This window comes from Oenanthe melanoleuca, chromosome 2 (genome assembly GCF_029582105.1).
Source record: "Oenanthe melanoleuca isolate GR-GAL-2019-014 chromosome 2, OMel1.0, whole genome shotgun sequence".
NCBI classification, from domain to species: Eukaryota; Metazoa; Chordata; class Aves; order Passeriformes; family Muscicapidae; genus Oenanthe; species Oenanthe melanoleuca.
Window position 1 is genome coordinate 74,496,521 of NC_079335.1, and position 23,936 is coordinate 74,520,456.

At 34.3% G+C, this 23,936-nt stretch overlaps 1 protein-coding gene across 5 annotated transcripts in view; it reads right to left on the reverse strand.

Moving 5' to 3' along the window:
* Window positions 1–23,936, reverse strand: part of CDH18 (cadherin 18) — a 479,267-nt gene that overhangs the window by 136,754 nt on the left and 318,577 nt on the right. For all 5 annotated transcript variants that reach the window (XM_056485314.1, XM_056485312.1, XM_056485313.1 and 2 more), the window contains one exon: window positions 22,258–22,738. In XM_056485314.1, the coding sequence (XP_056341289.1) occupies window positions 22,258–22,485 (228 nt within the window). In that variant the 5' untranslated portion in view covers window positions 22,486–22,738. The remainder of the gene's footprint in view (window positions 1–22,257; window positions 22,739–23,936) is intronic.

The following is a 23,936-nucleotide window of genomic DNA, read 5'->3' on the forward strand; positions in this document are numbered from 1 at the left end:
TTGCTGCATTTTGCACCTGACAATATACTTGCAAGTGCTGCGTGATAATTTTTTTCAGCACAGTATGGACAATTTCCATCTTTTCATGGACAACTGCCATTTTTCATTGTGACTGTCAACACACAGTCTAACAATGAGAATAGGAAAATATGCTAGGCTTTTGAAATAGCAACCAAAGAGACCAAGCCATCCAAATTTCCAGAGACTCACTGCTAAATTTGAAATATACTTAATTGTTACTGTGTTTAATCCATGAAATATATGTTTTTAAAAGCAACTGTAGTATATTTTTCTATAATGGGATGTACAAGAAGTATCTGCAAATGATATTGTGATGGAAAATTGTGTAACATTTCGTATTCTAGTATTGCTCTAGTAAAAGCAATAACATTTACATTAAAATTCTCCCAAGTGCAAAAAAACATGGAAAGTGTGCAGAAGAATTTATCTTACATAGATTTAGATAAATGCATATTTTATAATGAAATAATACCTTCTTCTCAAAGTTCTACTTTTCTCACTGAAAAATATTTATGTTCTTTCCTGTCCATTGTAATGTCAAGTATGTTTCAATGCTCAAACTTCATTTTATTTTTCTGTAGGACAGATATATAGGACCATGGAATTATCTTGAATTTAACACAAAAAAGATCTAGTTGAGAACTATTTTTTTCCAGTTGACCTTTGACAGTGTTTAACTGTCAAAAAAAAGCATTTCAACAAAGCAAGTCAGAGGCTTATTGATTTACTAAAATGAACAGTAATGTAATCTGCATGTTACTTTTAACAGAAAAATATGTTTCTTTTCTCATTAAGAAATAACTATGCTATGTTCACTATCATCTAATTCCAATAAGTAGCATCAATATTCTGTTTCTGTACATATAAAGAATCTCAGACATTAAGTTTCCTTTACTGCTATAACTTACTAAAGTAAGGGATGAAAAAAAATCTTTTAAAATTTGATATTTCTCCAGGACCAGTATCCAAACTATATTAAAAGCCAGAAGCATACTATTCACACTTCAAGGCAATATATTCCTCTCCTTGGTGTTTCTTATGGGTATGGTGATACATCAATATAGATGGAATTTACCATGAACATTTTGATGATTTTTCTTTTAGAGATGCTCTGACACCTTCTCCCTTCTCAAAAAATGCTCAGGTAAAAAAGGATTACAATCCCTAAAGCTACTGGTTGCCAAGAAAGAGGTTGATACAAAGGATTCTTTAATACAATATGTGTAAAATGAGAGGGAAAGTAAGATAAAAATAGTTCAGTCAGGGAGGCCATAAAATGACCATTAATGGATGTAGTACTACACATTCTTGGTAGCAGTACAAGACTGAGTCAATACAGAGCACATACAGTCATCCTTGGGTGTATAGTTTATCCATTAACACATTTTTCCATAACAGACTGTTTTCTTTACATTTAAGCACCTCAGGAGGAAGTGCCCATATGTCCCAGCAGAAGATCCAGGGTTATGATTCCCAGCATATTTTTTTCCTAACCTAATACTGTGAAGTCCAAAAATATTTATTATTTTTCAGGAAAATATGAAAATAATAAAAGCATATTGCTTGATATTTCAAACACCCACTGAATACAAGTTTCCACTTAGCCATCCTAAACTGAGTAAATATTACTCATATTGCTAAAATCCTATTTATTCCATGTAAGGAATAATCTAGCAGGTTGCTATGTTCAGTGGTGCTATATAGTCCTAACACAAGAATTCAGGGCAATAAAGATGACTACTGGTTAGGCAGCAAAAAATAAAAATCCTGTTTTGACAAGAAGTCAACTTTTTTATTCCCCCCTGAAAAGACAACTTTAAAATCACTTAATCAATTGGAAATATGTTAATTCCGACCTCAGCACTGCTCTGCTCTTAGAACTAAAGAAAACCCAGACCAATGATGGGAATGTAGTAAATATCACATTCTCTGAAAGCATGCTCATGAAAACTCTGGATAAAACCAGATAAAAACAGGAATGCCTGTTGCTTCCCACCTCTTTTGTTAATATAAACAAAAAATTTGTGCAGACACAAACTCACACTTTGGAGAATTTTGCATGTGCACAAGAGGAGCAAAGTACAGAATAAGTTGTCAACATCACAGCACTGCTGACAGTAGCAGCAAAACAAGAAAGACTGCATCAAAATAGTTCCTCTGTAAATACCAACGATGTATATTTTGTCTTTCCTAAGAAGAATCAATTCTTTGCTTGATCTAACTAGCAGAGAAAAAAAAAATCTACATTCTAAAGAACAGACACTTACCATTTCCTTTAGAGATTAGTAACGCTGGCACTGAAGTAGCTTTACTTTGGAGCAACTTTTTTATCTCTCTGGCTCACAAATAATTCCAAAATAAATTATACTAAAAATATTACATATGTCTTCTATGACTTGTCATAATGTGTAGGAGATCGGCTTCAAAACTACATTTTCTTTCATTACTTAATGCCTGACTTTTTGTACAATGCATAAAATCAGAAAAAAAATGGAAAATTACTGTATTTTGAATATGTTTATTTTTATATAATAAAAATCATACTAAGAACTTATCTGTACAAATATCCTGTGGTCTGAATTACAAAGGTCCTTTTGGCTTGCATAGAAGACAAGAGTTTTTCTAGACCCAGGTTTAGATTCAAATTGCATAAAAATAAACAAAAGGAGATAATGTATCCTATTCTGAAGATGAGGCCCATTGAATCAACATTGAATCAATCAGTATTGTTCCTTCAGCTTCCAACAACATCTGCAGACATCACACAGTCAAAACACTGTTAGGCAATATGTAGTACAAGTCTCCAAAATTTTAATCCACACCAGGTCATGTGTGACAGAGTAAGATGGTTTTCAAAATATTAAATTGCTATTATTTTATTAATTGCTGATTTTATTAATTGCTTGCTCAGGCTCAGCTGTCTGTGTAAGTAAGGTCAGGGCAGAAGCAGTGAGCTCTCAGGCAAGCTGCAGAGTACTCAGCAGTACAGGAGATCAAAGGGTGAAGCTTTCTGAAGACTTTAGATTTTTCAGAGTGGAACTACCTTTTTTTTCCTTTTTTTTTTTTTTATTTTATTTATTTCATAAACTGGAAGTGGACTGTTGTATTGAACCCTTCCTCCAAAGAGGGAAATCCTTATCTGATCAAGCTCTTCTCCTTGGGCTATCTTGCATCCCTCTATCTTTCAAAAAGTTCCATCATGCTTCTTCACTTTCCCTCTCTATGCTCTGTTCTTGTATGCATCTTAGCCTGCAACACTCCTTTTTGCATGCTCCACGTGCACTGCAGTTTCTACAATCCTACCTCCAGCAACATTCACACTGAATGCACTGATAAACTGTCATGTCAAGGACATATGAAACTTAAACATAAGATTTTGGCATTTAAATTTTTTGTTGAAAGATATGAAGAATTTTGGAAGTATGACCAGCTGCAAAACTCTGCAATGAGTAGAGAGTTATAGAAACATATACATATTTTCTAAGTGAAATAAGTCCAAAACTAAAGTTTTTTGTTTTAGAATTAGGGTAACCAAAGTGGAATTTTCATTAAAGTAAGTAATTCAAAGTTAAGGAGGTCTCTGTCTCAGCACCATCTGTCTTTCAGCCTTTCCTAAACATATCCAAAGGCTCCATTGGCAGGCAAAAAATGCATTTTCAGTTTAAAAACACAACCTGCCCCTTCCCACCAAAATATCCACGTTTAGTTTTGTGAAGACAGGTGTACACATATTTATATATACAGCATAGACACAATCTCAGTAAAGTTGAGAAAGAGAGATTAGAAATACAAATATTTTAGAATACTCCACTCACATTTTGCATTTTCTTTGGAATGAGGAATTAAGACATTTTCCACAATTCTACATAAATTTCTAATATAAAGAAGAAAGCTTCCAGCAGTCATCTTAAAGCACATGATGTGGCTGTGATAATAGCTTTGCAGAAAGACACCAAGGACACATTCAGTAAAGCATGAGCTTGCCTGCCATTTATTTCCTCACTGGAAGTGGGGCTTTCAGTATCATGCTGTTATTCAAATTAGCAGGTGAGGGGAATAGTTGCTTGCAAAATTCTGAAAGTGCTCAAGGACAAATGAAGGCTTCTGGAAGCATAATTTAATTAATGATAAAAATCCAGAAAGTGGTTCCACAGCCCACACTTGGGATTAGTACACCTAGTTTCTGATTAATTCCATTTATAGCTCACAGCAGTAATGTTGCTTTACATCTGTCTATGTAGTTTTTACTTCTTACACTGCACACACCTTGTGCTTTGTTTTGTGAATGTTTAAATTTTTTTCCTCCTCATGTAAATAATTATTCTTCAAGTTCCATTTCATCTTAAAACTTGTTCCAGGGAAAATTGAAGGCCTGTGAAATAGGAACAAAACACTACCTGATATTAAATCAGCAAATTTCTTTCTAGTGAATATGAGTTTTTCACACTTACTCCTGACCAGCAGCAAGCACAGCTTACTGTATTGAATACATCTAACAAAAGATTTTTCATCTGGCCTTCAATGTCTGGAATTGTCCAGTATGTATTTAGTAAGCAATGCAAGATTTTTTTCAGACTAGTTCTAGCCATGAAAAATACCAATGCTGGATAATCTTCTACAATATTAATAACAATTTTGACAATAAAAATATTATTCTTTATGATAGAAGAACAAATTTTTTCACATCTCTGCTCCCTTGACTCATGCAAAAGGAGGAGGGAAGTGATATTTCAAAACATTAGCTGGTGAGGTATTTGGACTAGATTATCAAAAATACTTCCTAATAACCAAGTATTTAAAATAAGTTTTTTTCTGACACTCCTATAGGAATTCTCCAAGGAGCCTCAGCATGGAAGAGGTACCTCTCTGGGCAAAAGATACATTGGCTCAGGGGCTCCAGAAAAAAAAAAACAGTGGGCACTGGAATGTCCAGCATGCATGATATCACACCAGAGAATCTTGGGACATTTTCTGATGTCCTAATATTAACTATACACTTAAAAATCATGCTAAGATAGATAAAAGTTTTGATATGATTAGTTCTGGATATGATTCCATTTTAGTTTGCGATGGTTCTGCTTAATCCCCTCAAACATCCCCAACTTGATAATGTTCTTGATATCCAAGTAATTCTGGATTATGGAAAATTGTCTTAGACAAAACAAACAAAAACCAAATTAAAAAAAAAAAAAATCACAAAAAAAAAACCCCAAAAAAACAACAGAACAGCCAAAAGAAGCAAAACCCACGAAACAATAACCCCAAAACTGAGCAAAAAGCAGAACAAAAACCCTAGCAGAACCCCACACCCCCAAAAAAATCCCCCCCTCCTGCACACAAAAATGAAAACATGCAAGAAAATGAATGAACAAATGGATAAAGAAATTAACAAGATGATGCAAAAAAGTACTGATTGAACGAGATAGAATAGAGAAAACTATTAGAAAAGGTTTAGTCATAGCTGGTCCCATAGCAGGATATCATTATGGAATGAATGATCTTTTGGTGCTTCTTCCTGACCTAAAATTCTTCAGCTTTCTAATTTTTAGAAAGCATTTTGGCTATTTCGTGTTTAAATCATCTCATTTCAATCTGTTATCCTTCCTTGATTAGGGAAAGGTAAAGGTTCAATTCTATGAATAAATTATACACCAACTTTTAAAGGTAGCATTTATAAAGGGTAGAAAAAGGGTCCATTTTTTTCAAGGAATCATTATTTCATTACACATCACAAACACTTAATTTATCTTGCAGACAGGAGTGCTGAAATAATACCACAACACTTTTTCTTGAATCAAATAAAATCTGCAAAAAACCACAAGCATAGGAACAAGGCAGGTTGTTTCTTGTTCAAATTTCTAAGGAGGTGTCAGGCTTGAAAAATAACAGATTTATTCACCTTCTTATATTTAGGGTCAGTCCCATATGAATAAGGGGTTAAATACAAAAAGAATGTGTGATCATACCACACATTAGAGAACTTATCATGTGTTAATTATTTGTCTTTCTTAATCATATTTATGTACACATAACAGAGAAATATTCTGCTGTACTCTTCAAACACACAATACAAGGTCATCAGAAGAAATTCATCACTTCTGGAAAAGACAAGAGAAGTTTTTACTGATGTGACAGCTATGAAAGAACTTTTAAATAAAATAGCATATTTTGAACTGATAAATTAAATACTTATTTGTTATATGTGTAATTTTATCTCCTGCCCATCTTTTCAACAAAGTGGTGAGATTTTCCTAAATGCTTGGTCATCCTCCCATTTAGGGAAGTTTCATATTTTCTCATTTTTAAGCAAATAATGACAAAAGTTTCTTTCCCCTTTAAAGCTACAAAGTAGAACAGAAAGGAAAAAATCTAAAGCTCTTGGATACTTGTACACTGCTGGATACGCTAAACCCAGTATTTTAATTTTTTTAACTTTTTGTAAAAAGGCGATGCTAAAACTGTGGAAGATAATGTCAGTCAGTAGAACTACTAAACTAATAGATACTATTGAAAAGGGAACAGTACTGACTCTTATTTAATTAAAAATCCTTTCCATTGTTCTGACAATCCAAAGATCCCAGAGAGGTGAGAGTGTAATTTAAATTAGGATCATTCATTATGGTTCATAATAGCAGTGGGTAACTTAATAGTAAATAAATAGTGAAGCCAAAACTGATTAGAAGCCTTACTGTCCTTTCACAATCCTCATGCTTCCAGTTCTGGCTGTTATTTCCATCTTGTCACATTCTTTTGCACATAATTGTTCCTTGTTCTTTCTACCTGTCTTGTGTAATGACTCACTAGTGATCAATGTGGTGCTGTTCTGGCTGCCCTGAGCTGTGAGAGAATGCACTTGTGCAGTGCTCCTTATGGCAGTCTGAGACCTAAGAGTCTGCTTAGGGACTTAGCAGTACCCTTCAGCAGTTTTCCCTGCTGTTCCACCTCCTGACTCCTTTGCTGCCCCCCTCCACTGCCACCCTGTACTCAGAACACCAAATAAATCCTCAAGGCAGAGGAAAAGGAAAAAATATTAATAGGCAGTTTAACATGATAAGCATTTGTGAAAACAAAAGAGGAAATAATAATAGTAAGCATCCAACATTTAAAGACATTAATCCACAAAATAAAGTATCAGATCCAATGTAAAAATGTCATGTCAGAATCTGACCCATAAAAATATTTTTGACACCTTTAATAGAATGAGACACCTATATAGAATGTGAAACTGGCCTTCGTTTTACACATTTCAGTTTAAGAAGGAAAAGAAAATCTCTCCTCCTAAAATACACATTTAATTTTGCAGTCATATAGTTAAATTCAGAGTTGAACTGGGGCTTATTTCTCCTCCCTCATGTAGAGGTTTATAAATATGTACGAACAAATGTCTTTAGTTCTCAATTTCCCTGCTTGTCAGGAAACTAAGTTCACTATTAAAGGCCATAAATCAAGATGTTTGCACTCTCCTAATCAACAAACATGGTGGTTAATTAATTAATCAAGTTCTATTTGTTGTATGTCTCACATGCACAATTAATCCACCCACATAGCTTCTCAGTGTGTCCTCTGCTGGCATCCCACCTCTGCAGAATGCCTGAGAATTGTTCCTTTGCACTCCTTGAAACTCCCAGTGTATTCAGATATATACATTCTTTTATCCATTAGCTCATCCAGATCCTGCTACTGTCACATAACAAAGACCTATCAAACAAAAGTCAATTCCATATTTAGCTTCTGATTGTCAGTTGAATGTTAACAAAAACCATAAAGCATTTCTTCAATGCTTAGGAAATTTTCTGAAGTTAGGGTTCTGTGAAATTCTCAGAAAGTAGAAATACTGACTTTATGAAGCTCAAAACTTTATTATTTTAATTTCATTTTGTCAGAACTCTAATATCTCAGATTTACAATTCATTTGTTCTAACTTGAAAAGGAACAAGGAAAAAAAAATTATCTTAGTGATCTGCAGATATGGGAACTTCGAAGGAATTGCAAAAATTGTTCTCCATAGATGTTAATACAAGCCATCCATTTTATTCTCGTAGGTAAGCATTTTAATCTGTTTCAAAATTCAGGTATCTAATATAGGTAGCTAATATAAAGCCTAAAGACATCTATGTTTCTGCAAAAGGGACAGAACTTAAAACACTGACCCAAAGCAGGAGGCTTTCAAAAAAGTGATGGAATACCTTAACCAAAGAAGTTCACTGTAATTTCATGCCTGAAATCTGGCTGATCTGAGATCACTCTCTACAGACACACAATAGTGGCCACTTGCACTTTGTCTTGCTCCTGTAAGCTCTGTTATGTATTTCCAATGCATTTATGCTCCACACGTGATATTATTCAATGACTAACAGAAGAGAAACTAAATTCTACATGTCACCTTATAATCCCATATGCTTCCTTAAACCATCTTACTATATGAAGCTAAGTCATGTTTTCCCCTCTGGGAGAGCTTCACACACTAAATTCATTACTGGTTTCTGTCAAAAAGTCATCAGAGGGTGAATGAATCAAACATCAACTAGGACACAGATTTCAATATACAATTACACTGTATACAATTCCCTACAAATATGTCAAAATCATCAAATACAATTTAGAGGAAAAATCCAGTGATTTGCCATTTACATCAGATGAGAAGCCAGTCTGTGAAATTCAGATTATTGTCACATTAGTATGGTTTGCTAGAGTTTTCACAGAAACCCAGTGTAACAGCATAGATTTCTACAATATGTTAATGTTACAGTAGATGTTATTAATTACCATAGGAGATACACCTACTCTCAGGAAAGCTGCAGATCTCCAATACTTTAGTGCTTATGTTCTCTGAACAAGACAATAGAGATACAGATTTCTCTCTGCACAAAATCTGCACAAAGAAGAAGAAAACAAGGAAATGGGAGGTGCAGAGCTCCCTTTTATACTGCATGACTACCTGTTAATTATAGGCTTCAGCGGAGTGATGAACACTTCAGGGTAAAACTCTGCTTGTTAAAGTCCCTTGTTTTGTGTTCTTGGTTTATGCCTTCAGATATATTTGAATAGACACTGGTGGCAAGCCTGCATCTGTCTGATGTAAAATACATTTGTCTGTCGTGACAAAACCCAGGAAAACTGACAGCCACTCTGTGTGTACACATTTTTAATACCTTTTTTTCTTTTAATTAATATATGCTGGAATGGGGAGAAGGAATTTCTTGATATGTGGTGAGCTAATCTTAAAACTAAAATTCAGAAAAATACTGTGAAGGTGAATTAATTGATATCTCCCAAGAATCTTTGGATGCAAGACTGAAGGCAATACAAACCAAAATCATTCACATTTTTCCTATCTTGCTCCCCATTAGCAGTACATGTAGCTGTAATATATTAATGTAAAATACAGTCTTGAAACATACATTATATCCCTATTTAGTATTTTTCAGAATGAAAGAGATTTGCAAAAAGGTGCATTGGATGGCTTTCATTCAGCTTCTAGTGCCTGCATACATAATGCTCACATATTTATATAATCTTTCATAAAGTGCCAGTGGAGCCCAGGTAATGTGAAGATTGAATCCTCTTAGCCTCCAAAGGAACCACAAGAAGGTAGAGCAAGGTGATCTTTTAGAGTTACAGGAGAAACAACAGAAAGAAAGATAAGAAGGAAATGCAGCCAGAGATCACTGGAAATGGAAACTACAGTGTGAGGAATTTCAGGAAGTGAATGGAATCCACCTGAAAAATGAAGACTGAGGAGAAAGCATTCCTGCAGATTATGAACAGATTTTTAAAAGTGTACCTCCACTTCCTTAATAGTACTGATGATGGAGGAGGTATGCAAGTGTTAGAAAATACAGTAACTGACAACAATTCAACAGAGCAGAATACCATGAGAAATTAGGATCATTTCCAACGAGGTTTATTCAAGGTAAATCATATGGGCTGGCAAACTGGAACATTCTCCCACACAGAGATGAATCCTTTTCTGCACTTGGTATTCAAGAGACTGAAACATTACAGATAATTTTTTTGGAATAAGATTATTGTCTTATTATAATTTTATATTCTCAGGTTTTTGTTGTTATTGTGCGTTGTTGTTCTTTGTGTGTGGCGGTTTTTTTTGGGGAGGAGGAGGGGGGAGGATGGGAAGGGTACTTATTATAGATATCAGAAACGGGTATTTCAATTTTCAAAAAACTTTAAGTTAACTTACTACTCAGTATCTACTAGGCCTGAAGGGAAACTTCTACATTCCCTCTGGGATGCCTGTGTGGCTTGATACTAATATCACATTCCTACCTAGGGCTTTTAAAATCATGGTTTGCTACAAAGGGTAGACATAGAAAAATATTTCTACTCAACAGTATGGTTTTTTTTTGGTAATAGAATCAGAAACATTACTCTAATCATCTGATTTCCACTCAAGTACATTTGTATATGCTGTCTAATTAAGTCACATGACTGGGCAATGAGAGGCTGGAGCACAGTGCCATGGAAAGGGGACATGAGGGCCCTGGTCCATGGCAAGTTGACCATGAGCCAGCAGTGCCCTGGCAGCCAGGGGAGCCAACCCTGTCCTGGGGGCATCAGGCACAGCATCACAGCCAGGCAAGGGAGGGGATTGTCCTGCTCTGCTCTGAGCTGGGGCAGCCTCACCTCCAGTGCTGGGGGCTGGATTGGGTGCTGCAATGTAAGAAAGGCATTAAAGTATTAGAGAGCATCCAAAGGAGGGTACAAAGATGGTGAAGGGTGTGGAGGAGAAGCTGCATGAGAAGCAGCTGAGGTCACTTAGATGATCCTAGGGGGTCCCTTCCAACTCAGCATATTCTGTGATTTTATTAACCAATATCCCTATTTAAGTTAGGGAACTACACTTGGCGGATGCAGAGGTGTCACTTTAATAAAAATTATCACTTTCTGCAGTTGATTCTCAAAGAGAAAAGTAATACATAATAGATGAAAGACAACATAGTCCAAGTAAAAGTTAACAGCTCTCTAAGTAAGAAAGTGGCCACAATAAAGAGCAATTACGGAATTTTCACCTAATTTCACCTTTTTACTTTTTAATAAGTACATAGAAGAAACATGGGTGTCACTGGTTTAGGGTTCACACACAGAGGCTTCTCAGTGGGATCTGGTTTGCTGACAGTATCTGGTATCTATACCTTAAAGTCAAAACTGGAAAGAAACAAATTAGACAAGACAACAATATGATTTAATTCCTAAACGGTGCACTAAACTGGAACTAGTATCACTAGCCACTTGTGACACAGAAGAGGTTTTTTGGTTTGGGTTGGATTTTTTTCCCCACAAACTGTAGTCAATATTTAAAGAAATACTACCTTATACTGCACATTTTACAGCTTTTACCTGGAACCTACATTCAAATTTTACATGATTCTTATGATTAAGAATTCAAATAAAAACAAACTTAGAAAGAGTAATTCTAAGTTGCCAGTTTTCTTTAAATATGAAAACTCTTGCTTGTTCTTGGAAAGAATCATATCACTATGTTTCCATGCAATACAGATAGAGACTTGAGAAACTATTTCTTCCAAATAAAGTGTAAAATGAGACTTGCTAGTGCTCTTTTAGATATGTAGAGGAAAGGCTTTCTAAGAAGGGAGTGTGGACTGGATATTCTGAATTCATCACTGATATTCTCTGACACAATCAAGTTTGCAGTAATGTTCAGTACACAACAAACCCTTGTGATATAGGTGTGTGACAGAAAAAGCGATTTTTGTTAACATTTATCTGAGCTGCCTGTATTTGTGGACATACAGCTCTGATTTATTGAATGCATGGCCTTTCTGTCAATACGCCATAGTTTTTACCTGCTGAATTACCTCAATTCATTATTGAGAGGCTAATTAGGAGCACTGATGTGACATTAAATATCAAATAATGCTATACTAAGCAGTTTCACCAATTTCGTACATGAACAACTGCATTGTTTTCTTTGTTTTTGGTTTGTCAACCTTTCTTTTTTAGGTTGGTAATTTTTTTCTGGAGGGGTTATGGTTTTGGCAGCTTTTATGTACAACTCCTACTGCTAGGAGAGAAGGGAAAGAAAGTAAAAAACCATTCCTTGTTCATATTACTCAAAACTATCTAGACCACTGCCCAATCCACTCCTTTTTTTTTTAAGTCAGAAGAGTTCTCTCCTATTCAGGTGTTCATTACACTACTTCCAAAGCCATCCTTTCCCATAAAAAATCCTGTACCCAGAAAGACAACAACTATAAAAGAATATAGAAAAATCCAGAAATTAAGTTGTTAATTGAAAATACGGAGTTTATCAAATAATGTGGCTAATAATCTAGTTATTCACTTCTCATACAGAGACTGTCCTGTACATTGCATCAGCCTAGTAGCTCTTCTCTGAAATATTTCTTTTGCTAGGGAAAGAGATAAGAAAATTGATACATTTTCGTTTGAGATATAGGCACACAGTGATATAGAGATACTATATAGAGATATAGAGATACTAGTTGGGTTTTTTTTCCCATCCCAATGATTTCTAATATTCAATTTGTCCATTGGATTCTTTCCAAGCACTTAGCTGATGGAGTTTTATCTTAGAGATCACAGAACCTCACAGTCCCTACAATGAGTGGCAACTGTCAACACAGTTAAAAGTACTCAACTCCATTGCTGCTCATGTGCCTCATTCATCTTTATTGAATTTCAGTCATTCTTGGAAGATCTTTCTGCTGGACTTCATTATGATTGGTCTTTCCCTTTTTCATCTAGCTTCACATAATTAATAAAATTTGTCACCTAGCTATTCACTCTGCTTCCTACAAATTGTTTAAAACGCTAACACATTAAATGCAAGTTTGGGGGATTTTTTGGAGATTGTTTTTTGTTTGTTCACTGTGTTGCTATAACTGCTCTCTTTGTGGGCAGATACCAAAGTAGTTTTATAGATCTATATACCAAAGTTATTTGGTTAGCTATTTCTTCCTGGATTACTGCAGCAGGTATGTGTGATAATTACTGTTCACTTGTTGATTTGTTTCACAATCTCTCCCACAGTGCCTCAGTTTGAGACTTCACCTTTGATAAAATAACTGTTCAAGATCTCCTGCAGTAAAGAGATCAAAAAGCACTCTTTTAGCATACCTGCAACAGTCTTGTTTTGTTCTGTTTAGACATTTTATGTCCCAGAAGTGTCTTTTGTTACAGCAGCCTGTTTCTGTTACAGATCCTTGTGTTTCTCAAGGATTTTTTATTGCCAGGTTTTTCCTCAAAGTCGTTTTAATAGGTTATTTTGCTGTACAATTAACATTTCAGATTTCTCAATCCTTTCTATTTCTTTATTTGGAAATAGACTTTTATCAAAGGCTCTGCCTTTATTTGCCCTCACTACTGTAGGATTTGGTCAACCCAATCTCCTTTAGCCCTTCATATATTTCTGTTGGATATTTTGCATTTACTTAAGTTTAGATTTAGTCCCTCTTTTTTCCTCCTTTTTTTTCAGATTGATGACTAGATAACTAATGAGGCAGACATTTTTTTTTGCTTATAGCCTTTTGATATTAGGGTTCAAGATCAATGTAAAATTTACCCTGTGCTCCAGGGGGTGAGTGAAGTCTCCCGTCATTGCTGCAATATGCCTGTCTTAGAATCTGCTTGAACACACTCAACACACCATCACCAACTTTGTTATTTCAGTCAGCAGAATAATGATGATGCTCTCATAGTTTTAAAATTGCATCTGAAACATCCATGCAGATTTTAGGTGCTCTTTGATTTGTTGAAAGTTATGTTGCCATGATTTCACCCAAGGTATTTCGACAGAATGTATTAATATACCTAGAGTGTGCAAACATTGCTTCTGTAATACTTCCAAATCAAAAATTATACTTCTTTAGGCTACTGTTGACTTTTACAATTAAGACTTATAATTAATCCTAAATAGTTATATATATGTATGTGTGTGTGTGTATATATATGTATATATGTATATATATATGTGTGTATATATATGTGTATATATATATATATGTGTATATATATATGTGTATATATATAGCATAAACACTTATAAAAAAGCTTACTAAAAAAAAGCAAAAATGCATCATGCATTTCAGTGTGGATTATATTTATATTAGTCACAAACATTTCTATTTGCTTTGCAAACACGTACAGAAACCCTTTCCTGAACAGGCTTTCTTAATGCAAAGGATGGGGTTTGTTGGTTGGAGAGCATCTCTTTTATCAGTATCACAAGAATGTCTCAAGTGGGACCTTTGAATATTATGAAAAGATCTCTTCTTTAGAATTGTAATTGTCAGTATTTATTTCATATTAAGCTTTGAAAAGTTGTCTTTTTTTTATACTGATAGCTTAAGTATCAATTATTATAATTCACAGGAAGACAATAAATAAACACATTTTGGCAACACAGGTTACACAGGTCTGGTTACACATATCTGACAGTAAAACAGACAAGGACATGCAATGATCTCATGCCACACAAAATAATTATACTAAGCCTGACTTAAATCCAAAGTGTAAGTTTATGAATACAAACTATAAACTCCAATGATTGGAATTATTGTTTGTTTGTAATCTGATGAAAATTTTTTAAATATTTTAAGAGGAAAATTGAAGACCTGATACAAATGTTCCAATATAGAACAATTCTTCAGTGCAGACTTAGGACAAGATCTTCTCATAAATTTATTCCCAAAACCCTTTAACAATACCTTTTTGCAGAGACAATTCTGTAACAGTCCTGTCTCCTGTCTTGAACAGCTCCATACAGGCAACCTGTCTTTTAGAAAACTCAATAAATTCTGGAGAGAACAGACTTTTTAGCAAATGGGCCCAAGACAACAGGAATACAAAGATGACTTTAAAATTATTCTGCTCTAATCTCAGATGTAAATATTTATCACTGCTCAGGTTCTTGACTGTAAACCATTGTGCATAATCTGAGTGAGGACATCACCTCTGCACTTTCTTTCCAAACAAAGATGCTTCTGTTCTTCTTATTGTTATTTAAAGTATGTTTAAATTGCAGATGATAAACTTGGGGGAATAACTATTTAAATGAGAACTAACTGCTTGCCAAGAACCATCTAGAGCTAATCCAGCTAGGCAGAAAAACAAACAAACAAACAAAAAATCCCATTCTGAAATAATGCTTTCATGTTTTTACAGGCTGGAGTTTTCCACTACAATAAGGAAAAATCCTTGTGTATTTTAGAAATTAAACATTTACAAATGTATTTCATCTCAGTATTCATCACTATGATTTTAGTTTCATAGACTGTATTATAGGATTAGAAATGACAGAGAACTTTTAGATTTTAACTTGATTTCTTCTGCTTTACTTTTTATTGTCCCACATATTTTTATTGCCATTAAGATATATGCACGTCTTCTAGAACACAAAAAAAAAATAATTTGGGCATTAGATATAAATTTTCTATGAGACTTGAAAGATAACATCTAGCCAGTGTAACTCCTAAGGCACAGAAGCAATTACTGAGAAGGCACCACATTCAAAATCAACAAATCTGAGTAACTATCTTTACAGCTGTACAGAATAGGGTAAACAAATCACCCTTGGCTACTCCCACTGAGTTTAGGAATATTGCAGTCTCATATTCACCTTCTTCTCAGACATTTCGAGAGTAATTAATAAACCACTAGACCTGAAATTCTTATTCTGTTATAGCATCTTCACCTTAGAAAAGCAGGCCAGAAAAGCATGTTTTGCATGGTTTAATTTGTCACACTGGTCTAGATGAAAAAAGACCTAATTTTGATGCTCAATTTATTTCATCTTTTTAAAATTTTGTAACTTGTTATACAGTAAATGGAATTATTTAGACTCTAGTTTGAATCATTCAACAGGAGTGTTCCTGTCAGTGTTTAAACAAGGCATGTCCAGATAGTATTTCATTTTGCAAATAAATCCTGAATTTGTTATCAATCTTGAATAAATTCATAACTTATCTTCAATGTGTTTATCAAATTCATGACCAAAATAAGAAAGAAAAAAAACAAACATAAAGGAGAAAGCAAGGCTAGGTAGGAAGAAGGCTGAATTTCATCTCAAAAAATTACTGCTAAATCCTTTAAGTGAGAAATGGTAGTTCCACACAAAAGATGTTGGTTTAATTGCTGTTGTCATTCAGTGTAAAGAAGATGTGAAAGTATTGGAATTTGGCTGCCAGTGTGGCAAATTCATGAAAGGATAAGGAGTAAAAAATATATTTAAATAAATAAGTAAGTAAGTAAGTAAGTAAATAAATAAATAAATAAATAAATAAAGTTTTGTTCTGAGTTCTTCAGTCCATAATAACTTCAGGTAAGATTAGATCACCTTGACAAAATTATTTTGAACCATTAATTTAAATAACAGTCTCTATCCACATAGAGAGCTAATGTCCTGCAATACAGAACTGACAGACTCTATAAAGCCTCCTTACAAAAACAGTTATTACTTTGACACACTAGATTTAATGTAGCTGTTTTGACATAAAAGAGCCAGTTGCTTTTTGGCGCAGTTTCATGTTGACTTAAATGAAGTTAAACAGGGTAAACACTCTATCCTACATCTTTGGACTAGTACTGAACTTCAAAATGTTCATGCTTTTCTGTTTCTTTGGATGGTCTATCAAGTCCAAATGCTCCTGTCAGTGCTATGCTTCAGGAAACCTCAGATATAGCTGGACACAGTGGAAGGAAGTCAGACTGATTGGGCTGATGAAAACTATCTCTTCTCTTGAATCTGATTTTCCCCCAAATAACCTTTGAATATTTAGAAATTCCACTTAAAAAAAAAAAAAAAAAAAAAAAAAAAAAATTGTAAAGGTCCACAGCATTTTATGACTTGTAGAATTCAAGCAATGTGCCCTCAACTTTTTAATTTGAAGCCAAATAACACTTATCAAATGAAGATAGGAGGCAGCAAAGTTGTCTGTGCAAACAGAACTCGGGACAAAACAAGTACATATGCATACAATTTTATTTGGGAAAGCTTTGGGGTTGGAAAGAATATTGGGTTAGCTTTTTGTAAAAATTACAGTAGAAAAGAAGATGTCTAACATGATATAGGCCCATATAATGTTGTGCTATACTGATCAGGCATATTCCTCACATTGTTCTTGATGGTACATTTTCCTTAGGTATAGAAGAAAATTATTTTATATAAATACATTATTTGTGAAACTAGTAACCTAAAAGGTAGAAAGTGGGATGCATGTTATTTACGAATTGCTTTTGTTGCTGATGCTGCTTGTCTACCTTCTTACAGAGGTGTGAAAATGTCTAATAAATCATGTGCAAAATATTCAGACTATGTCATCTACACTTTCCTTTTAATTTTCTCTACTATAAAATAAAACTCCTTTTTATAAAAAAATTTTGGAAGAAATATGTTTGTGATAAAAATGCTGAAACATCTGACATACTTTGTTTTATGCAAACCCCTAAAATGGAATAAAAGTGCTTTAATTGTTAAACTTCCATTTTGTTTCTTCCTTGGCACTTATTCTAAAACATATATAATTTCCCTTACTGTAATTAAATCAGAGATGGGAAATTCTCTTGACATGGTCAGGGAAGATTAGATTCACTGTCTTGTATTAGAACTAACTTATTGCAATGACATGTCACATATTACTTTGAAAAAATAATTTTGAATGACAAGTCTGTTATGCTCTATTTATGTTTTCAAGAATAAAATGATAAATTAAAAGAATTACTATCTTGTAGATCCAATATAACACCTGGCATTACTTTCCTAATCTAACTTTCAGTACAAACATTTCAAGACATATTAAAAATTGTTACTTTCTTCTCCTCCTCCCTGTATTCTCACTCATTTCCAACTGTTCCATACTTCCTTATCTCCTAAATCAACATAAATCTGAAACTGTTTTTGAATTACAGCTAAAGATGCAAAAACAGAGTAAAGCACCACCCCCAAATTAGGGAAGAAAAAAGCAGTTAAAAACAGATACAGATCTGAATACCTGAAGAGTCATTCCTATTTACTCTTCAGAAGACATCTGAAGTGGATTAAGAGGTATAGGTTTGGTATTTCAGATATCCAAAGGGTTCACAGATAAATTGTCAGTCTTGTGCATCACATTGCTCTGCTATTCAGTTTAACAGCATGACTCAGCCCCAAACCCACAGTGATCTTCGTTTTATTACTGCTTATTTACTTCCCTCTCCAAAGTAAAAAGCACAGCAAATGTGCAGTTATTACTTGTTTCCAGTGCAACTGATTTTTAGAAATATTCTTTTAAGAAGGAGCAGACCCTCTGGAGAAAGAGGTGTGAGGGTTCAAAATGAAGAATGTTATGGACTGAAGCATGTAGTCCACTTCACTTCTTTCCTAAAATTATTTATTTGCTATTTCTTCAAATGTTGAGACATGAGTTACCTAACCTAGAAACATGCAGAAAATGCAAGGGAAATGTAAATTATGCCAGTCATGACAAATGAGAAATGTAAAATCTTACAGAACTAGCCCAAGTTTTTCTAGATTTCCACAGGAAAATCTTCATTCTTCTGAGCTGGTGAAGTAGGTAACTGCCTCATCATAATGCATTTGCTAACCCTGTCCCTTTCTGCACTCATGGCCATTATTTCATTCAAATAATTTACATCAGAGATGCACACAAGACAAGAAGTCTCATATAACTGAAAGCTCAATCTGTGCATTCAAGTTATTTATCTGAGACAAGGATATTTAATCTTCCTTATTCAAATTTTCACAGATTCTGCATTGCAAACACACTCACACGTGCACACACATACTTACACCTGCAGGTGAACAGTCTCTCTGAACTAACATTTCCAGATACCACTGATTATTCAGAAGTTTTACAGAAACCATCCACAGATAATAAAAAAAAAAAAAAATTGGTAAAAGAAGTCACTGTGTTTTTAAACACTTAAAAATACCTTTTTGAATACAAAACTATTTTTTTGGTTCTTTCATCAGTGAAATATATCCTGAAACACTGAAGACTTACCTCAAGTGCAACAGCAGGGAACCAGCTCAAAAATCTGAGAACCACAAACAATATCTGCAAAAGGATCGTTTTTCATTTCTATAATGAACTCATTTTTCCAGGACCTGTGCCTCACCATGTTTCTAGAAAAACCTTGTGAATATGTTTAATAAGGATTAATTCTATACAGATTTCAACTCTCCAAATTACATTTTCTTAGAGAAAAAGAATAATGACTGAGGAATGGGGGTATGCTTGATATTAAAACAATGATAATTTGTGGTCCTAACACTGTTTTTATGATGATGGAAGTGAATTAATCCATCCTCTTGACAGTCATTTCACACTAAGAATGAGGAAGCTCACCATTTTTATTGCAGGCCTACCCTGTTCTTGTTCTCACTATGTATTTCCATGACAATGACTGTGAGCATTATAACATCATTGTACATAATGACTCTGCTTTCTGTGATGTTACTTCCAAATTGGGTGTGAAATATGTGAAAGGACAGATTTCAAATAGCAAAACTCTCACCAGTGAAGCAGAGTAGTCTACAGAATTAATAATTGACAGAATTGACAGCATGCTGCCACCCAACAGAAGCCTGGAATTAAAGGGCACTGACTTCCTTTATAACTGAGGGACTTTGTGTGAAAATTACTTGTCAAATTAAAGGCACGTAAAATGAGACCTTAATAAGGTGTGTACAATTAAATGCAGTATTAGCAAAAAATCTATTTTTCTAAAATATCTGTTTTTTGTGTTAAAGGACCACTACTGAAATTTTGCAAATTACTAATATTATGACAGGTTCATAATGTTATGAGCCTGTCATAATATAACCTCAGCCAGGTCTCCCCCCCGTTCTTTTTTTTTATTATTTAAAAGTATATGCCTGAGCTAATATAATTGATCTTTTCTTCAAATCAGGTCATCAGAATAACCACACCAAATGGAAAATAGAGTACAGTTGCTTTTAAGTTCCACAAAGCTTTTACAAAGATAAGCCTAGTAATGTTGTGAAGTACTCACAGTAGAAAATTATGAGCACCAAAGGGAATTATTTGAGGAAAATGGGAGAAAAATTGGCAAGTGGAGAGGGAGGAATGTCCTCAAACAAGGCATGCAGTCACATTTTGACCACAAAAGATTGAAAGAAATTCTATTCATTGATCTCTGTAAATGTGGCATTAATAGAGTGGTCAGGGGATGAAAGGAAATATATAATAGTATCATAAGAACATAAATTGAAAGGGACCATGCTTTAGCTCACTGAATCCAGGCTTCTGTTCTGGCATGCAAGCATGTCTATAAATGCTTTCATAATGACAATTATGCTGCACTTTCAAAACTCTTCAGCTAATGTTTTCTCTGCTTCTGTTAGTAGCCTCTTTCAGAATCTGACTTATTCTTGTTTTCAATCTAAATTAAATCATGGCCACCAAAATCCTATCTTTTCAAATAAAATTGCAATCAACTTAAATAGCTTTTAGTTTTCATTTCTTCTGAGGTGTATTTATAGAATATTATGTGCCCTCCCCTATTATTTGCGAAAATAATTAATCAAACACAATATTTTATTCTCCATTACTATACCAGTCACAATGTTCAATTCTTCCTGTACAGCTTCACATATAAATCCATTTTTCTCAGCCAAAAAATAACCAGAGTAGCAAACAGGTTAACATTATTTTCCACAATGGCTTCAGTGCTCTTTATCTCTGTTTTTTATATATCAGCTTTTGCAGCTTAGTATCATATTCACCCTCTTTAAGGCATGATATTAGATGTGGTAGACAGATCTTTCTCTTCCTCTTTCAATTACAATAAATCACTAATGTATAACAGAAATTTATTACATTGTTCTGTATTCCCAAGGTTTATTCTTTATTTCTATATCCAAATCATATTAAAAATATCTAGCCTTTCCAGACAATGTTTTGATTCTCCTGCATAGCTTTGCATCAATGATATTTTTGCAAAATTTGTTTCTATTCCAAAATAATTTATGAAAATATTATTCAGTGTAAAGTGGTCTGAATATCTCATCATCCCCATACCCATTTTAAAAGATTCTCTTCTAATGCAAACCACTACCTCCACTTAGAAAGGTCCTTTCTCAGTTTACAATCCCTTCACGTCTCAATAATTTTTGGCATTCTCAAATGCTTAGTATTTTACTAAGTTTGGCATAACAGAATGTTTTTTTCCAGCATTTGAGTTAACAGTCTCTTAAATACAGTTGTTCCACTTCCTATTTTTAGTTCAGATTATACTGCTCAAATTTGGAAGCCCTCACTACCAGGCATCTGTGATTTCAGAAGCTACTGGTTTCCTTGAATATCTTTCTACAATATAATTTTCAGAATTCCCAACTAAAATGAAATCATTCTTTTTCTATGCTCTCTTCCTCATTAACCATCTTCCTCATATTATTCTATGTATTTCTCTGATTTCATCAAGGAAATTAAGACTCATGTAGATTATCTAACAAAACAATTCTATCATAATGCAGTAAGACAGTCTTCAGGGAGAGTAAAACTTCCTCTGTCAAATATAATGGGTTAAAGCTATATACAAAGTTCTGTGTTATTTAATGCAAAGTTAAAACCCAAGCTCTACGGACAGCATTACACATGATGAATCAGACTTCAACTGGCTAGACTTTAGTTCAATTACATTAGTCTGACCTTTATGTCTGTAGCACACTATACATCAGAACAGAAATGCAGGGCTTGTTCTCACTGACTTCTGAGGAACTCTAAAAAGTAACACACCTTGTGTCTGCTTGAATGAAAAGAGACACAGAGGATTTCCTTTTGGAGGAAACCTTTTTCACCCTACACTCAGAGTGGAATGAATACTCTATGGATCTCAGGCTGCATTTGTGATATTCCCTGAAGCAGAACTCAATATAATTCTGAAATAGTCTGGAAAAGCCATTAGCAGTGACCCCATATATTTAGGGTTCTGGAAATTGGTGTAACAGGATCACTCTGTGTTTAGCTGAGCTCAAAAGGAAAATTCTTTTATCACCTTTTAGTATCCTAATCTATACACTTTTATTTATCTTTTTGATAATAAACACAATTTACACAGGCAATTTGCAAGTTCACTGTAAATACATGTAACAATCCAAGATGTGTCTTCCTTTAAAAGAGGAGGTGCCATCCAAGGAGATAAATTATCTGCCTCTTACCAGTGCCACCCTTCAGGAGATGGAAAACACAAACCAAAGCCAAAAGAAAACAACCACCTTACCTTTCCTACATACTGAGGATCTGGTCCCATGTGTTCTTCTAAAACAAAGAACTGATTCCACACCCATCCACGCTTTGGACGATGATGCACTTCTGTTTCGCCTTCTATGTGTTTGGTCTGATTTCTGGTCACCTTGATGGAGCCATGGTGAGCAGCTCCACAACACCTCTGCACAAAACAGAGACAAACTAGGACTGGGCAGATACAAGATGTACTTGTAATTCTCATTGTAGGATAAGATTCCTCTTCAAGGTTCTCTTTCTCTTGTCCTTTTCAGCTGTAATCCTTCAATAAGGTCCCGAGAGAGAAGGTGAAGTCTGCTTCAGAAATACAGTCCAAATTGGGTTTTTCTGCTTGGTCATGGTTTAGCCGCCCATTTGGGAAAGCTCAAAATATATTTACATTATGAAAAGCTGACTGGAAAAATTGGTATTTCTTCTGAGGTCTTCACAATAGAGTTCCACAGCCGACCATTTTCTATCTAATATGAAAAGGAAAGAGAGACACTTACTCATCACTACAACCAGCAATTTTCAGGTTTCTGACCTTAGATTACACTCAGAGGTGTACTAAGCAGTTAGTCAAAGACTGTCATTAGAGCAAAAATTTCTTTTCAATCTTTCCTGGGAAAGCATTTCCTGATTGTTTATGTTAAAATACAGTAAGACTTAGCATGGCTCCCACAAGCTGTGCAAACACTCACATCATTAAAACCTGGATGATTCAGAAGAGGTCCTTTGGCTTTTATCTACTAAACATTGACCTGGTCTGGCAGTAGAACAAAATCACTGCTACAGTGTCACTAAATAATGATCCCTAAATCATTTCACATGAGATTTTGGTGTTCTATACACCACACAGATAAGCAGCAGGATGAAAAATATCTCCTCTATGATGGGTTTTGGAGGAACACCACCAAAATGGGCTTTGAAAATTCTGCGTCAATACTAAAGCATACAGACTGGAATCTTCAGTCAAAATGTTCATTTTTACACCTTGTGCTTTATATAAATTCAGCCAATATTGTCTGGGACATCATAAAATTTTATCACACTGACAGGAAATTCATGTTGTTTTGATATTTTGATATATTTTGAGTATATTGACTAAATATTCTCAGAAAAGGAAAATGTAACCTTTTATACTACAATAGCACAATGTGAATATATGTGGAAGTTGATGTAGAGCTTAAAGCCAAGTACTTTAAAAGTAAAATATTTTTTCAACCTTAGAGAAACAGTTATATTAAGGTAACCATTTCAGTTCAGTTATCTGATGCTGTCAAAGATTATCTCCATATCAGTCAGTCCATCAGGAGTCCAAAAATATACAGTTGAAACTACAAAAATTGGAATCTTCCAATACTGGTTTTCTTTGAGTATCATAAAGCTACATAAACAGAAAAATAAGCTACATAAACAGAAAAAAAATTAAACTAATTTTGTTTCTAGGTTTCATAGGAACCCAACAGAATTCAAAATCCCTAAAGAGAACCAAATGAAAATTTAGAAATCAGACAGAAAAATACTACAGTGGAAGAAAATTTATTAGGTATCTTTTGGCTGCAATTTTTTTGAACTTATGTTTCTCTCAAGTCCATAATAATAATGGAAACCCAAACCTCTTAGCTGAGAACAATTCCTCATCAGAAAAATGAAGAATACTTTAAGACTAATGCA